Source organism: Bombus flavifrons, chromosome 4 (assembly GCF_040668555.2).
Source record: "Bombus flavifrons isolate JBK064 chromosome 4, iyBomFlav1_principal, whole genome shotgun sequence".
NCBI classification, from domain to species: domain Eukaryota; kingdom Metazoa; phylum Arthropoda; class Insecta; order Hymenoptera; family Apidae; genus Bombus; species Bombus flavifrons.
Window position 1 is genome coordinate 14,304,285 of NC_138445.1, and position 23,031 is coordinate 14,327,315.

General features: G+C 33.2%; 4 protein-coding genes and 1 long non-coding RNA gene across 8 annotated transcripts; 2 read left to right on the top strand and 3 right to left on the bottom strand.

Annotated features, from left to right (window-relative positions):
- Positions 1-76: 76 nt before the first annotated feature.
- LOC138178970 (uncharacterized) lies at positions 77-14,439 on the bottom strand. 3 transcript variants are annotated; one of them, XR_011172882.1, is made up of 6 exons: positions 14,331-14,439; positions 14,082-14,142; positions 11,714-11,779; positions 11,393-11,511; positions 999-1,067; positions 77-357 (listed from the first exon to the last, which is right to left on the bottom strand). It is a non-coding gene; the product is annotated as an uncharacterized LOC138178970 (long non-coding RNA). The 3 variants fall into 3 exon arrangements; XR_011172883.1 differs by having other exon boundaries at positions 987-1,067; XR_011172881.1 differs by lacking the exon at positions 77-357 and having other exon boundaries at positions 734-1,067.
- Positions 14,440-15,212: 773 nt separating this feature from the next.
- l(1)G0320 (signal sequence receptor subunit 1 l(1)G0320) lies at positions 15,213-16,919 on the top strand. The gene is made up of 5 exons (XM_069111175.1): positions 15,213-15,484; positions 15,787-15,954; positions 16,033-16,292; positions 16,365-16,632; positions 16,707-16,919. Exons 1-5 carry the CDS (start codon positions 15,421-15,423, stop codon positions 16,772-16,774), a joined length of 828 nt encoding a protein of 275 aa, XP_068967276.1. The 5' UTR covers positions 15,213-15,420; the 3' UTR covers positions 16,775-16,919.
- Positions 16,920-17,591: 672 nt separating this feature from the next.
- Positions 17,592-18,613, top strand: Der-1 (derlin 1). The gene is made up of 2 exons (XM_069111321.1): positions 17,592-18,150; positions 18,244-18,613. The coding sequence occupies exons 1-2, from the start codon at positions 17,712-17,714 to the stop codon at positions 18,555-18,557; spliced, it is 753 nt and encodes a 250-aa protein (XP_068967422.1). The 5' UTR covers positions 17,592-17,711; the 3' UTR covers positions 18,558-18,613.
- Positions 18,614-19,272: 659 nt separating this feature from the next.
- RpL12 (ribosomal protein L12) lies at positions 19,273-20,631 on the bottom strand. 2 transcript variants are annotated; one of them, XM_069111322.1, is made up of 4 exons: positions 20,415-20,579; positions 20,263-20,336; positions 19,688-20,078; positions 19,273-19,372 (listed from the first exon to the last, which is right to left on the bottom strand). In XM_069111322.1, exons 1-3 carry the CDS (start codon positions 20,449-20,451, stop codon positions 19,692-19,694), a joined length of 498 nt encoding a protein of 165 aa, XP_068967423.1. In that variant the 5' UTR covers positions 20,452-20,579; the 3' UTR covers positions 19,273-19,372; positions 19,688-19,691. The 2 variants fall into 2 exon arrangements, with proteins under 2 accessions (XP_068967423.1, XP_068967424.1); XM_069111323.1 differs by lacking the exon at positions 20,263-20,336 and having other exon boundaries at positions 20,518-20,631.
- An 896-nt stretch (positions 20,632-21,527) lies between these two features.
- On the bottom strand, positions 21,528-22,759 carry UK114 (reactive intermediate imine deaminase A homolog UK114). Its single transcript, XM_069111324.1, has 5 exons — positions 22,599-22,759; positions 22,261-22,421; positions 22,028-22,096; positions 21,891-21,946; positions 21,528-21,810 (listed from the first exon to the last, which is right to left on the bottom strand). The coding sequence occupies exons 1-5, from the start codon at positions 22,667-22,669 to the stop codon at positions 21,754-21,756; spliced, it is 414 nt and encodes a 137-aa protein (XP_068967425.1). The 5' UTR covers positions 22,670-22,759; the 3' UTR covers positions 21,528-21,753.
- Positions 22,760-23,031: the final 272 nt, after the last annotated feature.

Below are 23,031 nucleotides of genomic sequence, written 5' to 3' on the forward strand. Positions count from 1 at the left end.
TAAAGGGCACTTTTTAAGTTTCTTATCCGAGCTTGTATATGTATATATATATATATATATATATAGTAATAATGTATATATGTGTTACGTGATTTGTCTGAAGGAAATTCCGCTTTTAGAAGAAAGCAATAGGGATACGAAAGACTTAACAAGATTCCATAAAGTTCTTAGATACAAGGTATTCATGATTCTACTATACGGAATTCCCTCTGGACAATGCAAGCACGGATGATCACGTATTCGCAAGAAAGATATGAAAACACATGTACACGCGCTTGATTCTGATTGACCTACACCTTGATCCAGTAAAGGTCAATTTTCAGACTAGTGCACAGGTCCCCATAAGGTACTAGATATCTTGAAAAATAACAATGTTAAAATTAATGTAAAGGGAACCACATTATAAAATACACATAAACAAACAAACTAGTTTATGTTCACAACGACCAACTGAGGAACATACGAATTAAGAAACGAAAGAACAAAAGAATATTAAGAATATAGAAACACGCGAACGATCTAAATCTTTTATACGTATTGCATGTGAGTTACATATCATAAACAAGTAGAGGAAAAGGAATTTTATGATCCATTGGACGGAGTGCTTCCATCCTACCACTCAGAGTCGTACAGAGCTTCTAAGCTACTTCTGCGTTAGGCCATTTCGACCGTCATATTCTTTTAATGGACTACAGCGCGAGGAGCGACAAAATTTTGGAATGAATTTATGGAATTTTGGAACGGTTATTGCAACCATAATTGACATTCTATTTACACTGAAATTAATCAAAACGGCGGTAGACATAGTTATACACGGATACCAAGTACATGGAACATGTGCATGTGCAGTCACAACAATAGAAAGCTGTCGGTACGTTAGTTCAGAAAACTCTTCTTAGCCGAAATAAAGAGAGGGGGCGAGCGGGTCCGAAAGGAACGAGAGACGATACAAGACAAAAAGAATATAACAGAAATAAATTTCTCACCTTCCAACTCACCTATTCCCGAACGCGTGGGTTCTCCTCGTCCTGAAGAACTCCATCCGCTGTCGTCAAGAGCAGCTTCCTCTTTAAATTATAACGATAATTACATTTCAGAGTTGGTTGTGGAGGAATTTGAATTAAATCAAACTAAGTAATATGTATAATAAATTTATTAGGATTAAATAAATAGAATAAATTTGTTGGATTAAATAAAACTGAAGAATAAATACAATAAGCTAATGAAATATCAGAATCGTTTACCCCTTTTAAGAAAACTTTTAAGTAAGCCGAAAATGGGAATATCTGCCAGTAGCATTATCAAGCTAGTCGGCACTACTCATCCGTACATTCTAACGATATATATTATCACAAAAACATGACCGACTGTGATATTTAAGATTACGGCGCGCTATAGATGGGTGAGTCGGATTTTGAATTCATCTCGTTCATTTCATTTAAGTCGTCCTAGGTATTTACCTGTTGTTCCGAGATTACCAAGAATCGGCTGGCTTCTGCAACGCTGTTTTGTCTTGTTTACTTTTTCTTTTGTTATTAATCAATTTTGAACTGCAATTGTTTGCAATTCGTGGGATACTTTTTCTGCTTTTATAAAACATAACTTTTAATGAAACTTGTTAAATAAATTCAGCTAAAATTAATGAAAAAAATGTATACGATAGGTTTATTCAAAATAATCAGAACTGCTACAAACCAGAAGCAAATATTGACGAACAACTCTTGTCAGATTCTACACATATGTACATGCACAGTTTCTGCAGATGATGCAAATTTATTCAATATTTGCCGAATAAAACCGACAAATTTGGTATTAAATTTTTGCCGGAAGAAGAACCACGGGTCACTGCGGGAAGTTGGAGCCCGGAATCGAGGGTCACCGAGGAAGAACTGACCGGGGCCGTCGGGAGGATCGGAGCGCGGAAAGCTCCGGGTCCCCATGGAGTCCCGGCCCGCCTGTGGAAGGACGTCGCCGGGGTCTTGGCCCCGAGACTAATGCGTCTGTTCGACGGATGCCTGTCTCGAGGTGAATTCCCCACTTCGTGGAAGGAGGGGCGGATGGTCCTGCTGCCAAAGCCGGGGCGCTCTCCGGACTCGCCTTCCGCCTTCCGGCCAGTGTGCCTTTTGGACGAGACGGACAAGCTGCTGGAGAGTGGTGGCTGCCCGCCTGGAGTCGCATTTGTCCCGGAGTGTGCCCGGACTGCACGATGGCCAGTTCGGTTTCCGGAGAGGGCGGTCTACGACCGACGCTGTCGCCCGTGTCCGCTCCCTTATCGAGGGGGCCGAGCGGCGTGGTTACGTGGCATTGGCCGTGTCGCTGGACGTGGTCAACGCCTTCAACAACATCCCCTGGGACAGGATATGCCGGGCCCTCGAATTTCATCGGGTACCAGCGTACCTGCGGGGTGTGGTCCAGGCGTTCCTCCGGGACCGGAGTGTCGTCTACACCGTCCGGGGCGGAGGGGTGACCAGGAGGGCTGTACACCGCGGGGTCCCGCAAGGTTCGATGTTGGGTCCGTTGCTGTGGAACATCGCGTACGACGCGGTGCTTCGGACGCCGATGCCTCCGAACTTGGCACTGGCATGCTACGCCGACGACACGTTGGTGCTGGTCTGGGGCACGGCATGGGGTAGAACCGTCCGCCTGGCGGTGGCCTACGTGGTCGCCGAAATCAAGGGATTGGGACTGAGGGTGTCCCCTGAGAAGTCCGAGGCAATGTGGTTTTACCGCAAGGCCGATCACGGGACGCCTCCAGCGGGTTATCGCCTGAGGTTGGAGAGGGCTGAGATCGGGGTCGGAACCAGCATGAAGTATCTGGGCCTGATCCTCGACAGCCACTGGACCTTCGGAGCTCACTTCGAGCGCCTGGCGCCGTCTGTTGAGGCGACGGCGAACGCCTTAGGACGTCTGCTGCCTCGGCTGGGCGGGCCCGACGTCGGCGTGTACGCCGGCGTGGTGCGATCGAGGTACAAGCGGAAAAATTAAAGAAAGAAAATAAAAAAAAAACGTGGTATTCTCAATAAGGAAGCGTGTGAGACTTTCTCGCGCATCACGGTGCGTGATTTAACGATCTACACTCTGTACAGGTTGGGCCTGCATTTCGTCTAGCTAAATAGCACGGCAAGGGGTTAATTCGGTCCTGCTACTCACGAGTAAAATATATATTCTCTATTCATTACGCTCGTGAAAAGTTCAATATAATACAACCAGTAAATTCCGTATAGATTTGGACCTTCCATCCTACGACACGATTGAATGACCAAAGGAACAAAAATGCATACGACCTACGATTAGATGTAACGAACGTTGTCACTAGCACTGCTGGAGTCCAAGACAAGTCATCGTAAAACCGCCATCAAATAGGAATCAGTGCACTTCCAAGAAGCATCAGACCACAAAGCATGGCATTCATCACGGAAACATTTAATGCATTTAACATTTACATTATTTTTTCAGTGGAGATTCATAACTATTATTTTTTCATTCTTTCTGTTTGCATAAATTAAGTCGATTTTGTGCAAAAAAATATTGAGATAAATATGTAGCTAAAAAAGAAACAGAATATCAGGAGATATTTTAAATAAATTGATTTGCGCTATCGCAAATATCAGTATCGAATTTTCTCAACATTGGACTCGATACAATTGATATTATTTATAATTTTAACTAAATGTTCAAGTAAGCCAAGGGTCCAGTTCAACAACAAAAATTTTGATCGGATTGATAACAAAAATAAAAGAAAGCAAAAGTCAACTAATTATATTAATATTAATACCAATACGTACGAATCTACGCAATTTCTTGACTAAAAGATAACAATACCACTTACTATCTTTGTCCTAACTTTCATATCATCGAATAGTGTCAAAGCAATCAGAGCATAGACGATGAACAATTTCTGAAAACTTTGTCACCTCAGTTCGTATTGAAACTTGATCGGTGATACTTTATCTATTGCAATCATTTACAGAAACTTTCAATTATTCCGCTATGTTTAAATTTATTCACTTATATTTTTTTATAATCCTTCCGATTATTATAGGCGCCGCAAAAAAGGAACATAAAATTTTTTCAGGTAATTTATTGATTTTTCTTCTCAATACATATTCACTTGTGATATTTATGTTATACGTGATTAAAAAACTTCAATGTAATTGATCTCAGAAAACCTTATTTACAGTATTATTTACAATTATTTATTAATTACTTATATATTAGTATATATAAGTACAATCACTTATTAATAATATTCAGACGCTATTCAAGACAGAATAATTTCTTACGATTAGATCAAACGACAAACTTTTTTGAGAAGTTAGAAGAATTAGTTTACTAGGTGACGCGTAAAAAATTGGTTTAAAAATTGCAATTGGTCGGAATCGTAAAGAAAATAGCAAAGGCCGCTTTTTACAATCTTTTTATTTGAGTCTGTGATCTTTACTACTATTTAACTACTATTTAAAGATTTTTATATTCTCCGATGCCTTGTTTGTACGTTAACTGATTTCGATAAAATTTTCATCGAAAATCATCAAAAATTAACATTTACATTATTTTTTCAGTGGAGATTCATAACTATTATTTTTTCATTCTTTCTGTTTGCATAAATTAAGTCGATTTTGTGCAAAAAAATATTGAGATAAATATGTAACTAAAAAAGAAACAGAATATCAGGAGATATTTTAAATAAATTGATTTGCGCTATCGCAAATATCAATATCGAATTTTCTCAACATTGGACTCGATACAACTGATATTATTTATAACTTTAACTAAATGTTCAAGTAAGCCAAGGGTCCAGTTCAACAACAGAAATTTTGATCGGATTGATAACAAAAATAAAAGAAAGCAAAAGTCAGTAGCATTATGATTAGTATTTAATTAAAGTGCTAGTTGCATCCTGTGGATTACCAGTCTGGTCGTAATGACATTGTTCGATCACTCACGGAGAGACGCGATCGCGAGGAAGCACGCCAACGGGAGTCGTAAATTCCCGTTACGATTAGATAATCGACGCCACGAAATGATCGATCCCCTATTTCGATTAGGATAATAGAGGTGGTTTAATTGAATATGACACTGATATAATAAGTTAGAAATCACAGTTTATTCCAACAATTTTGTGAAGAAGATAGTTACGCTGGTGCGTATGTATAAGATAAGTAAGTGACTGATCTACGGGTGTAAACCCGGTCAAAGAATGTTGACTGCTTGAAAAATGGAAGATCAGTGAAGTTCGGTGATGATGCTGTGACGGAGGAAAGCTAAGGATGGGTATGTCTAGCGCACGGGACCATCGGATTTGTTGGTGACGATTTTGGCTAAGAGAGTGAGGGAAATAGGCTTCGTTGTTAATTGAGTGAGGAAGGATGCTAACCGCCCTCGAGATAAAGTCGCTAGTGGGTGGCCGCATACGTGCGAAAAGGCAACTTTCCCGTGTCAAACCGCGGCGGACAATAAAATTTATAAAACAATTCAGTAGAAGAATATTTGTTCGGTCTGAAGGACCTCGACTAGGAAATTACTGAGATTTATGGAGGGTACTTGAGGCTATTGAGGGTACGCAGTGAGGATCCGAAAACATCTGGTTGCCATCTTGCCCGCGGTGTGTGGCCTGGCTTAAGTAGAGTGTTGCCTGACGCAACAGACATGATGGACCATTCTCAATTTCGTACCCAAATGAATCTCAGTTTTCTAGATCCCACGATCTCATTGAGCTTCGTAATATTGTCGCCCCTGGCGCGTGTGAACTTATTCTGCCAAATGTTATGTCATGATGCTAATGATCTTCTAAAATTGGGGTACTCATATCGTCATTGTCACTCTTGTCATCACTACAGACATCCAATTCGGCAGGAATACAACTATCTGACATTTTTCTCAATCTATCATGACTGTATTTATATGATTGTTTACCGTCTAATGTTTTTAAAATATACTTATCTCCTTCCAAAATCTCTGCTAATACAAATGGACCCTTGAATTTTCGATCTAACTTCGTTTGATATCCTTACTCATTTTCGCGTAATACAAAGTCACTGTTCGCAATTTAGTTGGCCGTCCATTTATGACACGGATAGGTCCATTTCCCTCATTAGGAAATTCCGAATTACATTTTCTTCCAGGGCGGTAAACGTAATGACTCGAGGCCAGGAAAAGACCCAGGAAGGAACCAGCCGGAAGGGCACGGTAGAGAGAAGAAATCCAACGGCGGGAGGGGAGAATCATGAACGAAATGGAAATTGAGCTTTTGGACAGTATAGACTCAAGACGACAGTAGTCCTCACTTAGTTCAGTTAAGTGCTACAACTAGTAAAAATAAAGTGCCGTCTAAAACCTAACAACACTCCATTTATTTCATCTCCTCCACCTTGAACGTTAAGTTATTCGAGGTACGCGATATCGACCGATCGGTTTGATCTGACCGGTTTGCTCTTTAGTCGATAATACGCAACAGTAACCAAGATTGAATCTAACTACTATTTTAGTTTTCGTCTTGTCGAATATCGATTCGATATCCTTATCATACTTAGCGCTAATCTCTAATGTTTTGTACCGCCTGCTGTCTTTTTTTTTATATATTTACGTGGACGCCAGGCCGCTTCTGGGGAAAGCGGCGTGGTAGTGTCGGACTCCAACCAACTAAAACACCTCCACGATGACCGTCCCGGCTGCGATCGAGAGAGGCCCGGGAACCGGTGCGAGCGACACAACGGCCTCCCTCCCGCGCGCCTAATACCACCGCTGATGCCTCGACCTGTCGGCGTCCTGTTGGTACCGATCCGTCACACAGCCTCCCCCTAGCGCTATAGCGTGACCCCGAAGCTATATAGCGCGATACAAGCTAGAGGGAATGGCCCCGTCGTCGATGATGGAAGACTGATCGTCGTGGGTACGAGGTGGTTGGTTGGCTCCTTTTGACTCCTTCTCCAAAGGTGCGTGTTCGTCGTCGGTGGTCACCAGTTTGGTGGAAGTGTAGTGGGAGTGCTGGTGGTTGCTGCCAGGTGAAAAGGGAATTCGCGTTTCGTCCCGGGACTACCGGTGGACTCGTCAGTAAGGCTATGCCCGGTAGTCCCTGCCTTAGTCGTAGAGAGAGTCTCGCTAGGTACGGTATTTGTATCGTGACACCGTATATTCGACCGCTAGCGAGACAGACAGACTCGTTGTCGTCGTAGTAGCCCTCTGGTGTTGGCGGTTGGTACTTGCAGATCGGCCGGGAGGTGTCACGACCGCGTTGATGCCTCGAATTGTCGGCGTCCTCTTGGTACCGATCCACCACAGGGCAAACGGATGGTTCTGCCTTTTCGTTGTATTTTACAATAAATATTCACGATATCTTTCGCAATGTTATCATTTTGCAATTTATTGGCGATTTTTATAATTTGGGGATCGCGACGTTGTTCCGCTAATAGCCAATCTTCTGAAATTTCGGCCAGATTAATTTTTTTTTTTTTACTTTATTAATTATACTACGGTTAATGTCTGTGCAACGTAATGTCTGTGTGTGTCTAAGCATCACGTTATTGTGAAATATACAAAGAAATTAAATGAATCTTCTATAAGGCAGATCAAAATTTTTTATTCTGTTCTGCCTTATGAGAGATAATTCGTTTGGCTTCATAACACTGGATTGTAGGAACAATTTCATTAAAGTGTGATCAATCACGAATTACGTTTGAAAATGGCAATCTGTCGTCTTATTTACGCACAGTTTTCCGGTCTCTTTTGACTCAGATTTCCTGAACTTTGGCCACATATATATATATTTATATGATGACATATATAATATATATTTGTTAATTTATATGTTTATAATATATAAATATATATTGTTAATTTTATTCTTATTTCGAAATTAATATTATAAATATCAACAGTGTCCTTATTTTCGATCAAATTTTTTATCAAACAGCTTTTTTATTTTTTTTTTCTTACTGCTATGACTTCTGTAGGATACACAATGATTCCAAATTTTTGACAATACTATATTTCGAGTGTATGTGTTATGAGAATTCCCTATGGTGTGTTTAATGTGTCCAATGAATCATAGAACGTACTGCTCCTACTTAAAAATCATAGCGGAGACATGCGTAAACAACAGCAAAGCTTCCAAAGTTTTTCAAGTCTCTAATCTTGGTCCTCTCACAACTATTCTTGCATTTTTCAGAGTAAATTGTGTTTCTCTGTACCCTGCAGGATTTTTATCAATTTATTTATTAATCCTTTCCTCTGCAAATATTCATATAGTACATGTATATGTAATAAATTGTACATCATCACAGGTCGAGTGACCAGAGGTGACAATCAACTGTATCAGGTATTGTAGTAAGTATTGTATTATTTTTAGAGTCAATATCATGTCTCGAATCCGATGATGGTTTCGAAGAACGAAAAAAAAGTATTCCAGCCGATAACAATATTATTTGTCTCGTCATTCTTTTCTTCGTTGTAGTGGATGACAATATTCTTAATTAATAATCACAATTTTCTGTGAAGTAGAATTTTACTTGTATACTCATCTTCGATCTTCTCCTTTGACTCTTCAAAGAAAAGCCGAATTTGTGGCATCTTCAAGTTGCTTCCTCTTGCTCCTTTGGGAAACTAAACAGCCATTCCAGTCGATAGAAGCTTCAAGTATTCTTACGCATATGATAATTTCATTATCACGCGATTGATTGTAATTAATCAACCATGACGCCACAATAGTTACAGGATTTCATCGTAGTAGTAATATTTCAGTGATAATTTTCTTGCGAACGATGGACTCACTTGAAACTATAATACATATAGTTATTACTACTCGAGGCAACAGGGTGTTAGCCATGTCCAACAGGAATATCATCCCGATTCGAGGCTTCAATCAAAAGATTTCAACTTGAAAATTTAATTCATCAGCTTTTACACTTCGACGAAAATCGAGATGCTGAAGTAAAACAGATCAAGATATAAATTTCATCTGCGACAATGTTAGTATTAAATCGCCTACGACATTCCGTAAATATAGATAATATAAATTGAAGTCATCTTGAATCGACTGCTGCTTGACTCTTCATTGTTGAATCTTGACTCTTCATTGTTGAATCTTGACTCTTCATTCTTGAGCCTTGACTCTTCATTCTTGAGCCTTGACTCTCGATAGGAGAGATCCAAGAACAAAATTCCTTGCATCCAAAGTAATTACGATTTTTGTATCTTAATCGGGTGAACTAGTTAAAAGGCGATTCATCTTGGTCATCATCTTGTGATAATTGCAAGCTGGAGGCAGAACTTGTGTGAGACAGCGAAGTATCATAGGAGTTACATGTATTTATATTTTTGAAAATCTTGACTTGAACGCAGCAAATACAATTTTTTCAACGATTCATTTGATGTATTTGATTGAGTTTGTAAAATGTAAAAAACACTTAAATACTGCATCGCTTATCGTTGACTGTATCGTAAAATGTACGGTTATTTATTTAAAACATCTCCTGAACTGATAATTTTTCCACCAGTTTATCCCAAAGTTTACAAGAAATGGTTTCACTGTTTTATTATATAATAGATATAATTACTTAGCAATTGATACTAATTCGTCTATGAAAAACGGGAAAGATGCAATGACGTTACTAATAATAAATGCTTCCTATAAAATTGCTATAAAGAATAGCAATATATTACAAGAATATTACAAGAATATAAATATATAAGTATATTATATAGGTGTAATGCAAAATACGAGATATCTTCAAAACAAGCACAAATTAGCGTAATGGGATATTTTTATCATAATTGTAATTTTCAAACCAAAACGCCAAGACATGGCGTGTTTTACAGAAAATAGAATCTTACTAAACCAAGGGGGACTTTAACAGTATCACTAAGATACTTTGCCATAGACCTCGGTCTCATTGACCGAGCAATGGAAACTCATATTAATACTTGCCATATACACCACAAACAATACACATTGCACACACTGTTGCTCCAAGATGAAACAGTATTATGCGGGGTACTGAAATAGCACCTTTTATCCTATCACCGACTCCAGATTGTCACCAAAGATTTTCTCTATTCACGCGAACGTACCATACATATATATAATACATATATGTATATATATACCTATATCCTGTAACATCATTTTTCGTGTCTCTCTGTTATCCTATTCACATGTAGCTACATAGATGTGGACGTTCGATGTGACACGATGATAATTTTCATTGCTTTTATCCGACTTATCGGTACCCAGCACGTCACGTTAACCGCTTTAATGGAAAGAAACGGAAACGCTCTTCGTCGAAGAAGTTCCGCGGAGGAGTCACTCCCTGGAGAACTCCTTACCGTACGTCCAAACATTTCTCCTCAATGCGTCAATATTACAGAAACTATTGATTTTCCACTATATTTAAACCACGTAAGGGACCGTTGGTCAATAACTGCAGCTACTTCTGAAAGTGTATGGTTATAGTTATCGGCAACGTTAGACATTGGGTCTTCTCACAACTCTTAGTTTCTTTGTCCATACCGAATCCTTTGCGTTTGAATAATACAGTGCAATCTCCCTATTAAAAAGTTCCTACGTACGTTGTACGTGACTGAGTAATCACACGAGTATAAGGCAAGTCTCGCGCAGAAGAAATTTATTCGAGGACGAGATGATGCGATCATCTGTTCTGTTGAAGTCGTTTATTTACGATGTAACGATCGTGTTATGAATCGACCAAGAGATACGTGATTATATGAAGATTTCATTGTCACTCGCATGGTCTATGCGAATTTTGCAATTTTATTAGCTTCGCTGAATCGTAATTCATTTACGTAGATTTATTTAGTGACATTATTTACTTATTCGTAATATATCGATACGTGTACGTAATACGTACGTTATACGTAATATATCAATATATGTAAGTAATTGTAAAACGTGCTCGAGTAAATATAATGTAAAATTTGCTTCAGTGCAAGGATATTTTGGACGATTTTCAATTGTCAATAACTAAATTATACTCCCTTTGGTTTTTGAAGTAAAATTTAATTGAAACCCTTACGTAATGCTAAGAAGAAGGAAAACTATGAAGAGTATAAATAATTTATATGGAAACAATAATGAAGATTCTAGTGATAGCAACGTGATATTCTCAATAAGGAAGCGTGTGAGACCTTCTCGCGCATCACGGTGGCTGATTTAACGATCTACACCCTGTACAGGTTGGGCCTGCATTTCGTCTAGCTAAATAGCACGGCAAGGGGTTAATTCGGTCCTGCTACTCACGAGTAAAATATATATTCTCTATTCATTATGCTCGTCAAAAGTTCAATATAATACAACCAGTAAATTCTGTGTAGATTTGGACCTTCCATCCTACGACACGATTGAATGGCCAAAGGAACAAAAATGCATACGACTTACGATTAGATGTGACGAACGTTGTCACTAACACTGCTGGAGTCCAAGACAAGTCATCGTAAAACCGCCATCAAATAGGAATCGTCGAGTTCCACAGAAGAAGTGAAGGCTGGAAGATTCTTCTGGAAGAAAGCGTACAATATTATACGTAATTTATTCCTAAAGACAGTATTAATTATTTGGGAAATGTGAAATGATGCAAATTTTATCTGTATCAAACAAAATTTTAGCGATATTCAAAAGATTCTATTTTTTAATTAATGATAATTAATGTAAAATACAAGAAATAAAATTAAACGAAGTACAAAATACAAAATTACTTACATTCTTGACTTTTGAAATACAACTAGGTCCTTTCCAGGGAACAGTAAGAAGAAGGAATAAGCCAACCTTTAACAAAATAGGAATTATTATAATTTGTTCTAAGAGACAGTCATAATTGTCCAAAAAATTTGGATAATGATATATGAAACCCAATGAAACCTTTTAATAATAGACAAATTAAAATTCCAATAAACTGAAACATTAATGTCTAAAATTAGACTTTATTTTTGAATCCATGAAACCAATGTGTCAAATATACAAAAAATGCTTAGCTTTACACATGCATACCTTTTGAACCATGGAATTACTATAGTTAAAACTTTTATTTTTAGAATCTACACATCGAAAACTATTGAGCGATACACCAAAAATCCACAATTTTATGTCCCCTAAAGAAAAGAGTTTAAACAATAGTTAATTTATTTCATATAATAATTTATCACTTCATCATTTAATGATATCAATCATTTAACCATATTCAGAATAACTATTAAGTTTTAAACATAAAAAGTCTAATTTATTCCCTTTAGCATTTATAGCAAATTATAATAAGTTACAAAAATATATTTATGAGTAACTCGTGAATTAAACATTTTAAACATAATTTACTATCTTTAATGTTTAAAATAAATTAACATGAGTTATAAAAAAATAATTCTGAAAAATATTCATGTCTTATCAATATGATGTTAAGAGAATGGAAGAAGAAGAAGGAATATTTGTGATATGTGAAATTCTAAAATTTGTGTATTCTAATATTAGACTAAAATGTTTAACATTGAAACGGAATTGAATAAATACTGTAGTTACAGTATATATGCCGTCATTGTCCCCCATGTGTATATAACTACCTGCTTGGTTCAAGATCATAACATAGCAAAAAGTCTTCAAACACAAAGAGATTAAAGATGTTTACATTGACTGACCACAACGACCGTTATGTTGGACAAATTCCGTTGATGTTTGAAAAACTAGAATACATAGTAAGTGACCTTGTATTTCTTATCTTAATTATTATTATTATTAAGACCTTTTTAATCATTTTCTTCATATTTCTTCTTCAAAATTCTTTATTTTTCCGTTTTTTTTTTTCTCTTTTCTTACGTTATCTAAAATATAAATAATAACTCATATTTACGTGTTCATGAATTTTTCTCTTATGATTCTCTTATTCATTGAGAAAATAATTTTTAATTTCTTTTAACGAAATTTTTCATGACGTGTATAATTTTTATTTTGAAGAACCTAAGAAAAGAGAATGTGGAAAGATAAAGAATTATGTTGAAAATTATGAAATGAGCCTATTTCGTAAATAGAATATTTCAGATATTTAATTTATGAAATAAAGTATAATTGCCTCTGTAGAGCATGGGAGAAAGAATATTCAAACAGGACTACAAGAGAAGAATGAAGATGTTTGGAGCACCGGTAGAGAGCTTGGCGCTGTTTGGAGCAGAGGTATGGGGCTGGAACATGGAAGAAAGGCTGGATAGAATACAAAGAAGATATGTGAAATGGATCTTAGGTTTAGATATGACAACACCAAATTATATATTGATAGAAGAATGCAAACTAACAGAAATCAAAGAGAAAGCATTAAGAAGAGCAGCAAGGTGTGAAGGGAAAGCCTTAGGGTCAAAAAAAGGAACTAATAAAGGAGTGCACAAAGGAAAGAGAAAGAAATTGAATAAATGGCCAAGAAGGGAAAAGAGCAAGAAAGAGAAAGAAGGAACTAGAAGAGATGAGAAATGAAGGGACACAGATGGAAGCAACAGAAGAGCAAGAAAGGATGACAGCAGACCAAATTATAGAAGAAAGAAGAAAGAGAGAAGCAGAAGAGAGGGGAAAAAGGATAAGGGAATCCAAATATAATATACATTATAGAAAAATTTCCAAAGAAGAGTTACCAAAGTACTTAGAAGGGACAATGAAGTGGAAGGACAGAAAAATATTAGCAAGATTCAGATGTGGAAACAAGACCAAAGCAAGGGAATACTGGAAAGAAGAGGGAGAAAAAAGATGCAGACTATGTAAAAGAAAAGAAGAAGACCTGAGACATGTAATAGAAGAATGCGAAATAATGGGAGGACCAAAGGACATAGAAAAAACACTAAATGAGACTGGAGAAGGGCTAACAGAACTAAAAGCAATAATAGAGAAGAGAAGGGCAATACAAGACGTTGCAATAGTTTTTAATTATTAGTTTTTAGTTTTTAGAGATAGAATAATTAAGGGAGTGCAATATAATAGAGTGGATAAGAGGGGAGGTAGATATATAAGAAGCGAAATAGGTAAAAGAGATGTAAAACCAAAAGCTTGTTCAAAGCCGAAAGACACGTACTAAGCAATAATAAATAAATATAATTACCTCTGTAATGTGCAATACTGTTCTTCCATTTAGTCGTAATGTATTATAATAGATAGATTTCCTGAAACAAAAGCATGATTATTTTAATTTCATCTAAAAAATACATACTTTTTTATTAATACATTTAATATATATTAAAAATAATATAGTAAGTAATATAATAAGAAAGTAATATACATATATTAAAACGTATAATAAACATTATTGAAAGAGAAAATTAAGTTGCTATAATATTATTTAATATTTTACCAGAATGTTATAACGAAAAATGATCACTCCTGTCCGACGCTAACGCGACGAATGACGAACGAATCGACTGACTAACATTCTTAGCCCGGAGCTGCCAGTCTTCCACTCCTCATTTCTACTGCGCAGGATTATACCATGCGCAACCAATACCATGCAAGAACCAATAGCACAGCAGCTTAAGAGTAAAGAACGATTCTAAAAATCATTTTGGTTTATTCTCACTTGAATTTTTCAAGCAAAAGGAAATTATAATTAAAGAATAAAAAATAGTTAATTGTTTGAGAATAATATTTGAATTATAATATATCTTTTGAATTTAATTAAATATATATATATATATTACCAACTTAGGAAATTACTAAAGATACTCGAAGATACTATATGCAAATGAAATTCTACTTTTGTTTGAAAAGATAGATATTTGAATAGATGCATGAATACTTCTTATGTAATTGAATCTTAAAGACTTAAGTATTTGAATAATATAGATTTACTGAAGAAAATGAATATGTACGAATTTTCCATGAAATGCCCTCATTATTCCGTAGAATGTGTTCCCAAACGCCCTCTAATTTATTGTAAGAGTACTTAATATATAAAAATACATTGTTTAAAACGAAGTAGCCAGAAAATATATCTTTCTATAAATATTATATTTCATTGTTTTATATTTACAGAGACCTCTCTGACACTATTAAAGAAATTGAATTTTCCGCAGAAATTTGTTTTATCTATTAAATATTGTAACGAATATTTTGCTTTGGACATTATATATATTTTTGCATTTTATATCTTTACTCTGTTGATTTTTGCACCTTTAAATTCACAAATCTGCAGCCTAGTAATTCAATTTAGTATATTGGCAACATGAAACCTTTCATTTGTGATGTCCTTTATTTAATGCCAACGCTACGTTAATGTTCCACGTTGTAGGATTGACGATTGCGTTACTGTGCTTCCACGTCGCAGGCAGAGATGGTTGTGTTATTTCGAAGCACCGTAGTCGAGTGTTGATTTGAAGTGAGTGTTCGAGAAGTGGAATAAATCGGTTTTCATAACAGGAAAGTTAGTTTTAAAACAGCGCAACGAAATGGAGAAATTTAGCATTTTTTTATTACTCTTTATTTCTGCAATTACTTTCACAACGAATAAAGGTAATGGATAATAAAAATCGTCAACTAATTTTTGTTTCATACGTTATAATTTATATTTGTATTACACATATGTAATATATATTGATATAAAAAAATTACTTTCCTTTCTTTTCCAGTTTTTCTATGATTTATATTGAAAATATAATTAATGCAACCGTCACAAATGTCATTTAGTAAATTTGAACTAACATCTTAGATAATAAATTCAAATCATATTGACCGAATTAGTTTTTTTATTTTACATATGTTTGTAACTATTTATGTATAAATAATCTTGTTTGTATTTTAAATTTTTATTACAGTTTATGCTCAAGAAGATGAAAATATAGATGATATCGTGGATATTGAAGGAGAAGATAATTCTGTGATAACAGATGAAGAACCAGAAGATGAAACAACCACTGCTTCATCTGATGCTGATACAACTATATTATTTACTAAACCAGTTTATAATGGATTATCAACATTGGGTATATATAATAAACCTTTTGGAATCTTATTAATATTTTTAATATTAATACTAATTAGTAATTTATTTACTTTTCTAGAATTACCAGCTGGAAATTTAGTTGAATTTCTTGTTGGTTTCACCAATAAAGGCGAATCTGATTTTATTCTTGAATCTTTGGATGCCTCTTTCCGTTATGCAATGGACTTTAACTTTTATATCCAAAATTTTTCAACTGTTGTATATAACAAAATTGTAAAACCAAAACACGAAGCAACATTAGCATATTCATTTATTCCATCAGAAAATCTTGCTGGAAGACCTTTTGGTTTTAATATTAATCTAAATTATAAAGATTCTGTATGTAACACATTTAATGTTCCATTCTAAAAGTATTGATGCAAAAATTGACAAATGTTCATAATTTTGCAGAATGGTATTGGCTTTAGTGAAGCTGTTTATAATGAAACAGTGCAAATAATAGAATTAGATGATGGTCTTGACGGAGAAACAATTTTCTTATATGTATTTCTGGCAGCATGTGTGATATTGACACTCGTAGGAGGACAGCAACTTCTTTCATCTCTTGGTCGTAAATCTCGATCTTCTAATACTCGTAGAACTCCTGTCGAAGTGGGTACATCGAACCCTAATAATGTAGACTATGATTGGTTACCAAAAGAAACATTAAATAGAATTAGTAAGTATCTCATATTTTATTTACTTTAAATAAAATGTAAAAAATAGCATTTTACATTAAAATCTTTCTTACAGATAAATCTCCTAAAACGCCCAGACAGAGTCCTAGGCAACGAAAAGTTAAGAGAACAGCTGATGATTAGTTGTGTTAATATATGTGTGTTTGTCTGCTGTCGTGTGTAAATAGGAAGTATGGTTTTATATTCTGTAACAATTCTTTAGTAACAAATTTTCACTTTTTTCAATCCATACTGTATTAAAGTCACTCTCTCTCTCTCTCTCTCTCAACATCATTATTGTACATTTAAAATATCAGAAACAAATGTTTTACATTATACTTTATAATGGAACATTTCTAAATAAATTTTATAATTTATTCTTGATGTTATATAATGCTGTGGAAAAGAAAGGGACAACAAAAATTAAAATATAAAACTTTCATATAAATAGTATTACAAAATTTTCATATAGTACTACTATGAAATAACCATATGAATACATGTACATTTTATAATCACTGTCAATTTTGTTATTGATCACCATTTTTGAAGTGCTGTTATATCAATAAAAACAATTTTATATAATTTATTTTTGTATTTGTAATATAGAACTTTATAATAACAATGTAACTACTGGAGAAGCTTTAATATGTATTTATAAATTATGTATTATTTATAAATTCACAATTATATTAGAAATTTAATATAAGTAAATTCTAAGAACGTTTATTTTTTGTTTTAGAATTTTGTAAGAAATTATACTATAGCATGAAAATATGAACAATTCTACAAAATCTTCTTCATACTATTTTTTTCTTTTTGTAATTGAAATGGAATTAAAATTTTGTATCTTCTTTTACATTTTTTGTTCTTAAATATTGAAAGAATAAGTACAGAAAGTTAGTCAGGATAATTCTTACTACCACCATATCTGTTATTATATGTCCTAACCTACTCTACGTTGTGTCGTTGTTTAGTCACTAAATAATCACACGTCATACATTGTCATACTGAGTTGTACGTACGTGTCGAATTTGGTGTTATACATATTAATTATTATATTAACGTAAAAATTACAAAAATGTCAGACGTAAGGAATTGGATTAATTCTTTACCAATTTTTACAAGATATTGGCTATTATGTACAATAGTTTGTACATTAGTTGGAAGATTCGGGTTAGTAAATCCGACTTCACTAATACTTATAAACGATCGGTTTATAAACAATTTTGAAATTTGGAGAGCAGCCACCAGTGTGTTTTTCTACCCTTTAAATCGGGGTTCGGGATTTCATTTTTTGATTAACTGTTATTTCTTATATAATTATTCGTTGAGGTTAGAACGTGGAGAATACGATGGACGACCTGCAGATTATTGTTTCTTACTCTTATTCAACTGGATATGCTGCGTTATCATAGGAGTTATTGGTGAATTACATATTCTTATGGATCCTATGGTACTCAGCATATTATACGTTTGGTGTCAATTGAATAAAGATGCTATTGTTAATTTCTGGTTTGGTATGTATTTTTCTTTTTATAAGCATAAGGCTATAAATTTGTCAGTCATTCTATCGTACCTTATATTAATTGTATGTTTCTATAAATCAACAGGTACACAATTTAAAGCAGTATACTTGCCATGGGTATTGTTTGCATTTAATCTCATTATCTCTGGAGGTGGCATGATGGAACTTTTTGGTATTCTAGTAGGGCATCTTTATGTGTTTTTAAAATTCAAATATCCTCAAGAACTCGGTGGACCTGAATTATTAAATACTCCAAAAATTCTTGAATCTTATTTTCCATCTCAAAGAGGTAATATTAGATGGTTTGGAGCTGCCCCTATGCAAAGAACACAAACACAACAAGCTAGAAATACATTTGGTGGTCATAATTGGGGACGAGGATATGTTTTAGGAGACTGAATTGTTAAACCTATTATAGAGAAATGTCATTTGATATTAAAATCTTTTCCATTGTTCTCCACTGTTTTAATTTAACTAGTTTCATTGAGACATGTGTAAAGAATGTACAAGTAATTTTGCTTTCTAATGTTTTAAAAAATTTCTCAACAATACATACACTTAATATGATAATTTAAAGTACAGAATATATTTCAATAGTGATGAAATAATAGTGTTTTATTCATTTTAAAATCTATTGATATTTGCATTTTATATCTGAATTTCATAAATTATAAATATTTTTTTTATACGTAATATAACAAAGTAATTATATTAATACTTGAAAAATTTTTAATTGATCACGACTCCCTTAGAAATATATAGCTACATTAACTAGTAAATACATTGAATAAATAAAGTGATTTAATGATTTTAAATTTCCTCGTAGCTTAGTATACTTTAAATTTTGGCAATAAAAATTGTAAAAAATTACTTTATAAAAGGAAATACAGTCAAATCTAAAGTAAAGATAGATTTTCTATGAATGGAAATAAATAGTAACATTATATTTAAAAATCATTTTTAGTATAGTATTTGCACACAAATTATTCTAACTACATAACATATTTGTTACATATTATAATTAGTATATCTAACATTAAATAAATGTAATAACAGTATGTTATATGGATGTGTGATATATATTCATTGTGTACAAGGTATATGATATATTAAAACATTTTTAATTTATTTATTTCGTTAAAAGGAGGGAACATACATAAAAATACAACACCTTCATATTAAAAATGTTTTATTTTTTACTCCTTATGATAAATCTGAAACAATGGGAACATAAAATTTTTATAATTAAAATACTACATATGTATGGTATATTAAATGATGATTTTTTATTGAGGTTTTCTCCTCAGTAGCAATATCTCTAATAGTCTGTAACAACATTATAAATTGCTACAGCTAATATGTGGATGGGATGCTAACCCCTACCCAGAGCTCGAAGCAAATACTTTACATAACAATATAAATATCATTTATTTATTTAGTTATCCATCATTTTAGTTGTATAATAAACTCTAATATTTGATAAAATGAGACATTGTGCTGAAAATATTGGCAAGGAGCTCTAAACTTACCATATTATTCATCTGGGACTTGGAGCCTTCCACCATTAATTTCTTCAATAAGATCTCGTGGTGGTCTACCTTCAACAGTACATCCAACTGATTGACATGTACCTAATATTTCTTTAACAGTACCACTAAGGTACTTTGCCATAGACCTTGGTCTCATTGACCGAGCAATGGAAACAATATCATCAAATGATAAATTTCCATTGTGTTTTATATTCTTCTGCCTTTTTCGGTCTCTAGGTGGCTCCTTCAAAGCCTTAATAATTAAGGATGCAGCAGATGGAACCACAGTAATTGTAGCTTGTCTGTTCTGAATTGTTAACTGGACGGTAATTTTCAAACCCTTCCAGTCACTGGTGGCTTTGGCGATATCATCACCAACTTTCTTGGGAGACTATAAATATAAACCAATATTTAAGCACTATGTAAATGTTTTTTATTTATCAATAGAATGTAAAATAGAATCAAACAATGAAAGAGGAAGATTAATATTTACAATTATAAAATAGAATAATTTCTCAAAAAGTTAGAAGAAATATTATTCATAAATAATTTAAATTTATAAAATAGAATCTTACTAAACCGAGTGGACCAATTTTTGGAGCCAGAGATGAAGTTGCTCCTACTTCACCTCCAACGCATCTTAGATAGACTATTGAAACAAACATGCACATGTGAGGAAATTTTACATTTTTGTAGTACATATTAAAATGAAATATTAAAAATATACCTATCTTGATTTCATTTGGATCAAATTTAGGTGGCATTGTGATGATAAAGTTAATACGCAAAATAAGACACAATCGAATAAAAGAAATAGGAACGACACCAACACGTGGTAAATCTCGTTCGAAAAGAGCGAAAGAGGTTGTGAAATCGAGGTATGTAGAACCGCTGTAACATGAACTATATAACTCAACGTAGATTTGCATTCAAGTCGTCTAATTGTGACATAATACACCATAGTAATAGAACAATGCGAATGCGCCTTTACAATTTATTAAAATATTCCTAAAACATTTTAATACGCTACAAACATCGATTACAGTCTACTGCTTTAGGTACTACAAAGCGTAGTAGAAATTGGATACCACCTCCTGCAGTTTTATGAAATGGTTGTTCGTATTCACGTACACTTCATGAATTTTCAAACTTGATTTTTCACAAACGAAGTTCCCAACGCGATTTTGTTATTTTTGATCTTCGTCTTATTTTGAGCCATAGAATCTGTCTAACCACATTTGTATCATGAATGACGGACCACCACCCTCTATGTAACACAATAATATTCATATCTGCCGCTATGTTTGGTTGTGTCCATGTTTATTCTTTAATCATTCATATTCATTCGTATTGTTCGTTAGGATACGGTTATATACGTTTTTGTTTATTTATTACAATGACATATTAAACACAAACATTTTAAATATAATATTCTTACAATATTCACGATTTTACTTTTATTTTACGAGATAAAAATTACATTTATCGTTACACTTTTGTCATAGCATTATAAATTATTATGAAAATACATAAATGTTTTCTTTCTTTTTTATAATGTGATATAATTTATTTACAACATATAAAAATTCTTCTTTTGCTACACCTGATATTAATTAAAAAGTATTATTTCTTGCAATGAAATACCATTAAAAGTGTGTTTATTGTAAATTTAATTTTTATGTTAATGTTATATGAAATATTTGGTGACTTTGATCAGATTACTATTAACATTCATTATTTTACATTTTTTAATTCTTTTATATGTCCTGTATAAAGCAAAATATTAGAAGAAACTTCCCAAAAATATTTATTTCTAAGGTTTTTCGATAGTACAAAGATATTTAATATAATTTATGAAAGATATTTCCCATTACTATTTCCCATTATTTGTTTTTAAGAAATAAACTTATATTTAAATATACATATGGTAAAGGAACCAAATTGTTATTAATATAATCATAAAAGCATCATACATAAAAATAGTAAATTCGAAATAATATTTAAATGCTTAAATGCAAACATATTTCATTAATATATAAAATTTAAATTAATTTTGCTTGTAATATTCAAATTGTTTCTACCTCGCCAACAACAGCAATAGCTTCAATTTCAAATTTTGCACCCTACAGCAACATTTTATGTTTAACGTTAGCGATTAGGTTTTGAATTATATGTATATATTCATATGTGTATTACTTCTTACCATTGGTAACTTTCCAACTTGAAATGTAGATCTGGCTGGATAGTTCTCCTTAAAAACTAAAGGAAAAAAATGATGCGTGGATATGTACACAAATACAACATACACTTATATAAAGAAAACTATAAATTAAATCTTACATTCTTTGTAGACTTCATTTACATCACTAAACTCATTAATATCTTGTAAGAAAATTGTCGTTTTAACGACTGTAAATAAATATAAAGAGTAAATATTATTAATGTTTATAATATTATTAATATTATTAATCACTGCTGATAATGTTTATCATATCATATTTCTCGATCGTTTCAGAATTGAAAAATATAAATTAACAAATTACAAAATAAAAAAAATTTTAAACAAATGAAACCTTTATCATAATTAGATCCAGCTTCCTTTAAGACATGACCCATATTTATAAGAGCTTGACGAGCTTCTACAGCAGCACCTCCAGCAACAAGTTTTCCAGTTTTAACATCAACGCCAAGAGATCCAGACAAATATAAAGTATGATCTACAAGTACTGCTTGGCTATCAAACAAAATTAGTTACATTGTAATTAGATAATTTCATGTATTGTAATTACATATATATTCTATTGCATTAGGAAGATTCTATTTTTGATCTAAATAAATGAGAAATATTATGTATATAATGTAAGACTTGAAAAATTCTAAATAATTGGAAAAATATGTTATTATAGCTTACTTATATGGTCCAATAGGTTTTGGACCTAATGAAGATGATATTATTTTTCTTATAATCTTCTGAGATGCCATCTTTATGTTCTCTTTCCCAGTTTAAAACACATTCATTACTTGATCTCAACTTAACTGTTCTGTCGTATTTATATATATATATATGACTTCTTATTTACGGATATTTGATTTTTGATAAACTTTTAACCTCTTATTACGGGAGATACCGTATCTTGCGTTCAATAATTCAATTCTTCCTTAAGATATAATTTTCAGAAGAAAATTATTATAATATATTTTTGAATATAACTACTGTAATTAATTTTTATAAATACATACAAAACAGAAAAAATAATACACATATTTCTAAATATATTTTCATATTTGTTTTGTACATAAAATCATAGCCTGTATACTTAAAAGAAAAAGTTACACCTTTATAT